The 7,184-nt window shown below is 41.6% G+C and overlaps 1 protein-coding gene across 7 annotated transcripts; it reads left to right on the top strand.

Annotated features, from left to right (window-relative positions):
• Positions 1-427: 427 nt before the first annotated feature.
• On the top strand, positions 428-5,108 carry LOC104438104 (disease resistance protein RUN1). 7 transcript variants are annotated; one of them, XM_039305700.1, is made up of 4 exons: positions 428-1,137; positions 1,529-1,856; positions 2,391-4,357; positions 4,441-5,108. In XM_039305700.1, the coding sequence occupies exons 1-3, from the start codon at positions 509-511 to the stop codon at positions 2,589-2,591; spliced, it is 1,158 nt and encodes a 385-aa protein (XP_039161634.1). In that variant the 5' UTR covers positions 428-508; the 3' UTR covers positions 2,592-4,357; positions 4,441-5,108. The 7 variants fall into 7 exon arrangements, with proteins under 7 accessions (XP_039161634.1, XP_039161633.1, XP_039161631.1 ...); XM_039305699.1 differs by having other exon boundaries at positions 1,529-2,625; positions 3,197-4,357; XM_039305697.1 differs by having other exon boundaries at positions 1,529-2,625; positions 3,070-4,357.
• Positions 5,109-7,184: the final 2,076 nt, after the last annotated feature.

The raw sequence follows: 7,184 nt of genomic DNA, 5'->3' as shown, positions 1-7,184 counted from the left end.
ATTTATTCCAAAAATACAAAAAAGATTGGCAATTAAATTTAAGTCGAGACAATTTACCACGAGAAAGATAAAACAGCTACACAAAACATAAGAGCATCGCACTCTCCTTGAATTTCTAAGAGTTTTACTAAAATTAGATGGCAATTAAATTTCGCATTTTTTTGCTTTTGCGATATTTTCCGGTAGACATGTATTTGTTTTTTTTATTTTTTTGGGATCAGTAATGGACAGTTCGTAAGGAGAGAGAAGATACAATGCAAAACAGAGTTCGTGGGGAGGAGAGAAGAGACTTGCTGACAGAGCGGGCCCCCACGGTGCCACTTGTCGTCCATTGAATGGACTAACGAGTACGTGGCTACTATTTTCTCGGATTGGATTAGGTGAAGATTTCATCATTTTTGGCCTTTCCAGGACGTGTTCTATTTAACTAGAGCTGGCCGGCCGTGAGAGTCAACCCCTTTTCCGGCCAACAGGCGAAGGCAATTACCAGTCGGGTTGCTGTTTGGAGATGGAAGGAGGTCGCTCCTCCCGTCCCTCACGGTGCCCTGCGAGGTTACCCATTCCCCAGATACCTTGGGACGATGGAGATAGAAACAAGGTGCTACCGGCGTTCACGAAAAAGCGAATGCTTCGGAAGGACAAAAAGATGACGCAGGCCATCGGGGAGTCCAGCCGTCCATACAGATACGACGTGTTCCTGAGCTTCCATGGCGAGGATACACGCAACGGCTTCACCAACTACCTCCACGAGGAGCTGAAGCAGAGTGGGATCGCCGCGTTCATGGACGAGGAGGAGCTCTGGAAGGGCGAGGAGATCGCGCCGGCGATCCTCCGAGCCATCGGGGAGTCGAGGATCTCGATCGTCGTGTTCTCGGAGAACTACGCGTCCTCTAGCTGGTGCTTGGACGAGCTGGTGAGAATCGTGGAGTGCAGGGATACGATGGGGCAGATCGTGTGGCCGGTGTTCTACAAGGTGGATCCGTCGGATGTGAGGAAGCAGAGGCGGAGGTACGGACGAGCGCTAAACGATCACGAGGAGAGGTTGAAGTCGAACGGCGGTGATTCGGAGAAGGTGAAGAGGTGGAGAAAAGCTTTGACCAAAGCAGCTAACGTCTCTGGCTGGCATCTGGTTAAGCAGTAAGCCGACCATTTTATCCTTTTTGAGTATGCCTACTGTTTGTTCTGTGGCAAAAAAAAAAAAAAAAAACTGTTGGTTACGGAATTTAATTTCCATGGCAATAGATTCATGGCAATGCTTATGCATAAAATGGGAGAAAAATCAATTCACGCTGATTGAAGCAGGAAAGCTTACGTATCTTGACGAGCGACTAAGCAAATCGTGAGTTGATTATATAAACATGCAGGTGGACCACGTCCTTGTCCCTCTACTAGCCCAGTTCTGTTTTAGATGTCAATTGCTTGAAACTGAGTTTAATATGCACTACAGTGCGTGGGATATTGACCGCGGTTTGATTTTATTTGAGATCAGCTAAGTACTTTTTGTATCCAATGTCTTTGAATCTACTAGGCGCGAGTCAAATGTCATTCGGAGCATTGTCAAGGCAGTATGCGCTCAGCTGAAGAATCGCAACCAGTTACACATTCCTGAAAACGTGGTTGCCATGGACTCGCATGTGGACCGCATGCATACTTTGCTAGACATGGAGTTGAATGAGGTTCGCATAGTTGGAATTTGCGGATTTGGAGGAATAGGGAAGACAACTATCGCCAAAGCTACTTACAATGCCTTTGTGCACAAATTTGAGTATTGTAGATTTCTTTCCAGCGTTAGAGAATCTTGCGAGAAATTCGCAGAGAGTGGCCTACTTCGGCTTCAAGAGGCACTTATTTATAAGGTAAGGTGGGATGATTGTCTGAAGCTTCACAATGTTGACGAAGGTATGAGCATGATAAAGAGTAGACTTTCCAAAAAAAAGGTCCTCATTGTCATTGACGATGTGAACCAATTGATCCAATTGGAAAAACTAGTTGGGGGATGTGATTGGTTTGGTTGTGGAAGTAGAATCATCATAACAACTAGAGATGAACATTTACTGACTGCTCATAACATACAAAGCATGTACAGGGTTCGACGATTAGATCGTTTACCAGCTCATAAGCTCTTCAGTTCGATTGCTTTCCAAAATTATCCTCCTCTGGATTATGAAAAGCTTTCGTATGACATAGTGGATTACACCAAAGGACTTCCATTAGCCATTAAAATTTTGGGTTCTTTCCTTCAAGGTAGAAGCTTACTTGAATGGAAAAGCACATTAGATAGATTGGAGAGAGTTTTCAATGGAGAAATCTTCAGTGTGCTGAGAATAAGCTTTGATAGTCTAGATGATTATGACAAGGATATTTTTCTTGACATTGCATGTTTCTTCAAGGGAGAAAGTAGAAGTAAGGTGACAAAGATTTTGGGGAGCTGTGATCTCTGCCCAGACGTTGGAATTGCTGTTCTTATAGATAAGTCGCTCATCACTATTGAGTATGGCAAGCTGGAGATGCATGACATGATACAAGAAATGGGAAGAGAAATTGTTCGGAGGGAATCTCCCAAAGTGCCAGGGAAGCGCAGCAGATTGTGATTCTATAAGGATGTGCTTCATGTCCTAACAGAAGGCAGGGTACTAAATTGAATCATGATCTTCTGTTTTTGACGATATGTTTGCTTATTTGGTAGGGTTAAATCTGCTTAAGAAGTACTTTTGGCCTTCTTCTAAAAAGGGGTGCGAATATTTTTTTGCTAAGCAATATAATGGCTAAGGGTCCCATAAGAATCACCTTTTCCACATATGTAAGGTTTGTACTATTGACCTCTCCCTAGAAAGTATATTGAAAAAATCTGTAGGAGCATAATTACTGTGTTTTTTTTTTTTTTTTTTCATGATTTGAGGTGTTAATAGAACCCATGAGTCAAATGCTAAAGTAAAAGCAAATCTGAAAGCTAAGAAAAAAAGGCGCTCAAAGCACACCAAATCTTTTTTTTTTATTATTACTAGTTAGGTCCTTACATAACCTAGGCACCTTTGTACTTAAATTGTCTATTCATGTGTGTGCCGCCAGGGAACTAATAAAGTAGAAGCAATTATGCTCAAGTTGCCCGCTCCTGATACAGTGCACTTTAGTGCTCAAGCCTTCACAAACATGACAAGGCTCAGAATTTTCTTAGCTCCCAATGTAAAACATTCAGGTGATCCCATATACTTTCCCGCGGAATTAAGATGGCTGGAATGGCCTGAGTACTCTCAACCATCGGTGCCGTTCAATACAAGCGACAGGAAACTTGTAGGCCTAGACTTGAGTAAAAGCAGCATCCGCATATTAGGGAAGGAATTCAAGGTACGTACTTGCAATTTTTTCTTCTGTGAAGATAAAACTGTGAAGATCTTGAAAAGACTACTTATATATCTCATTATATATTGTGCAGCTTTTTAGAAATGTGAGGTCTGTTAATTTTAGCTACTGTGTATTACTGAGAAAAATTCCTGACGTATCGTCACTGCCAAATCTTGAGAGTTTGGATCTCCAAGAGTGCACCAAACTTGTTGAGATTCATCAGTCTCTTGGGCGTCTTGCCAAGCTCGTATATTTGAACTTTTTGAACTGCTGCAATCTTAGCCGTTTCCCCAATAGTCTGAAGGCAAGTTCTCTTGAAAATCTTATTCTTAGAGGTTGCTCAAAGCTTTCAATGTTTCCAGATATTCTTGTACCAATGAAACGTCTGAAAACACTTGCGCTTCATGAGACTGCCATTGAAGAACTACCGTCTTCTCTGGCAAATCTTGTCGAACTGAAAGAGTTGTGTTTAAGCGATTGTTTGGACCTTAAAAACCTTCCTTGTAGCATCTATACACTGCAGCATCTTGAGCATATTTTTGTTGATGGATGCTCACAACTTACCAAGTTCCCGCAATGTGTATGGGGATCAAGAGATTGCACCAATGTCTCTCTCCCGTTAGCCCTCTCAAGCGTTATCAATTTGAATGTGCAAAGATGCAGCTTATCAGAGCTTAGTTTCTTGAAAAATCTTCACTGCATGTCCTCATTGACGATGTTAGATCTGTCGGAGAACAAATTTGTCAGTCTTCCTACCTGCATCAGTCAATTTACTAAGTTGCAGCAGCTTTGTTTGATGCACTGCAAGCAGCTTCGAGAGATTCTAGCTCTCCCCCCAAACATAACATCTTTACATGCAAAAGGTTGTGAATCTTTGGAAACATGTGTGGACTTGTTAGATGTGTTACGATATAATCCAGATGAATCACCTTGGCTTAGACGAATTGACTTCTCTGGCTGTCAAAAGCTAATTCAGGATCGATGCTCCAGCAATTGCACTATGCTGTCAATTGAGGTCTCTCTCTCTCTCTCTCTCTCTCTCTCTCTCGGCATGCACGCACATGTTTCTGTCTCAAGTGTAAATATTCCGCGTGGCAGGGATTGCTTGGAGAGACTCGGATTGACATTTTTCATCCAGGAAACAAAATCCCAAGGTGGTTTAAACATCAAAGCACGACAAGACTCATAAGGTTTCCTGTACTTTCAGAATCATACCGAGACATAGCAGGCTTGGCCTTTTGTGCTATTGTCAGTTCACCTACTCGTAAGGAAGTTGATATTTTGTGTGAGATCCAGTTGTTTGTCAGCAATCAAGAAACTTATGGTGGTGTAGATTGTTTTTCCTCGTTAGAGTCTGATCATGTATGGCTCTTATACATTCCACGACGAATGATGTGGGGATTGGATGCGAAATTGCTGAATCTCCGCAGTCAATTTACAATACTGTTCCGAGCATCGGAGGGGACTCTAAGAAGCTGTGGGGCACATTTGGTGTACAGACAAGGTAAGCAACCAAATGACGCAAACATTGATCCTTTGAATGCAAACAAGAACCCTACAAGTTCTCGTGGTCGAAGATGCAAAAGGAGTAAATTGTTTTGAGACTCCTGATATCGTTACTATGACTAGCAATTAGCTTGTAATTTATTGTAGGGGGTTATATTAATGCCCTTACGAGAGGCTTTGACTGTGTATTTCCTCATACTGAGAGTAAACTTACTGTTGTGTTATTCTTTACCCTTAAGATTATGCGATCACCTTCCATCCATCTTTTCCTCACCAAGAAAGTGCAAGGATGTTCTTGTCTAGTCAATATTCCTAAATTTACTTGTTGACCCGTATCCCGTCACGACCAAGCTTAAGGAAGAGAACCCAAAGAACAAAGAAGGGCTCTAAACAGAGAACTAGAATTTATAAATTGACCCAATCTTTCTTCAAGAAATCACACGATTTTGGTTCTATAAAGTTATGACGTACTTAGTCGTGAAAACAATTTAGTTGCTCTTTCTATTTTTTTGCCCAGCTGTAATCTCGGCCTAAAGGTAGATCAGGAACTATTACTGAACAGTCATGAGACGAAGGATGGGCGGTGGAGTCTGCTCAGCTACATGGTCGTGTCTACTTTGGCCTCGTCTCCAATTCACCTCAAGCACAATTCCTCATGTGCTTCAAGAAAGCATGACCATATGTAAGTTATCATAGTACTCCATCGGTTGTCATGTCCACTATTACCACCTCCTTTGCTGCGGCTTAACTAAAAGGAGATTTTCAATGACCGCAGTAGGTTTGAATTGTCTGCATAATGCTTGCAAGCCGCGGGTCATCCACAGAGACCAGTGACAACAAACATATCTTGTCGTGTGACCTCAATTTTACTAGAGTGGATGGAATATGCAAAGCAACGATCAAATCAGGAGGTCTTGAGAAAAGTATTGTCTGACATTTTGTTCTTTTCTTTTTGTTGTCATAGTGTGACACTTTATTCTATCATACGAAAACCAAATAAGAGGAAAATGAAGTGGCTTTAGTAAAAGTGAGAGGGCATCGTTACGGGCCCTCATGTGTGTTCATTGTTATGCTTTTTATTTCAAGCCGAGTCTCCTTTGCTTTCCAATAATAAATTTCTTTTCAAATGCTCATAACATTTACTCAACTTAATTAACTCATATATCAATTGCTCATAATCACGCTTAACACCCGTCCACGAAGTAGCCCCATTCCTCTTGTCTTCAAGCCCAGCTCAACGCCAGCGTGCTCCCATCTTCCGTAACAGCACACGCCAGCACACTCGGTCAACTCTAAGCCCACCGATTCTCCTTCAATTCCATCGAACACTTGCAGCTTTGTTTCTTTTCTTCGGCCGCATCTTCACGGCCCATCTTCACCGAGCCAACCGCTCAACTCCAGTAAAACCAGCAGCCCATTTGAAGCCCACCGAAGCTACTTCTTTCCAACTCAGCCCATGTGAGATTCGGCCCATCACGAAGCCCTGCAGCAGCCCAAGTTCTCAGCCCAGTTCAACAGTTCAGCCCAGTCTTGAAAGCTCAGCAGCCCACATTTTGAAGCCCAGCCCAAATCAAAAACAAATCTCAGATTGGGCTGAGATTTGTTGGGCCAATTTCAGGTCCAATCCAAGCCCGTGGGTGCTATCACGAGCCCAAGTTTGGCCACCGTTGCGGTGAACTGGTTTCCACAATAAACCAGTGAGTTTATACACTAAACTCTTTTTAGTAGGCTAATGACGACTAATGGATGTTTATTTTAATTTAATTAAGAATTATGTGGTTAGTTAGATTAAATTATAAATTTAATTACTTAATTGAGCATGTTAGGTGGTTAGCATAGCTTAGCTAAGGTCTAGATAAATCGTAATATTTATCTAGAAGGGCTCGGGAATTTTCCAGGCTTGTATTGACATTCAATTTAGTGATTTTGGCTTAGGTTAGTATTTTTAGAATTTAAATTGATTTATTTAATTAATTTCCATAATTAAGGCCGGGACAGTCGGTGACCAGAATTTCATGCTGATTGCAATGGTGTGGTTAATTTCTGTAATTGAATGTTAAATTACGCAAATTGAGTGATGGTTGGATTTTTGGTATTTAATTCCAAAAAAATTGTGAATTTCCAATATTTATTCAGAAAATCTTGGGTGTCGGATTTTGACATTGAAAATAGTTTTAAGTACTATATAAAACAATAGGATTTTAAAAAAGGAATGATATCACATTTTCTAGGTCGAATTGATCATTACCCACACACGATTATTTTACTGGGTATTTCTAATATGAAGAAAACAGGCTAGGAACCACTCGTGGTGGCGGCGTAGTGGTTGAGCTTCA

Source organism: Eucalyptus grandis, chromosome 11, assembly GCF_016545825.1.
Source record: "Eucalyptus grandis isolate ANBG69807.140 chromosome 11, ASM1654582v1, whole genome shotgun sequence".
NCBI classification, from domain to species: Eukaryota; Viridiplantae; Streptophyta; class Magnoliopsida; order Myrtales; family Myrtaceae; genus Eucalyptus; species Eucalyptus grandis.
Note: the sequence above shows the minus strand (reverse complement) of the source record. Positions and strands in the feature narration are given on the sequence as shown.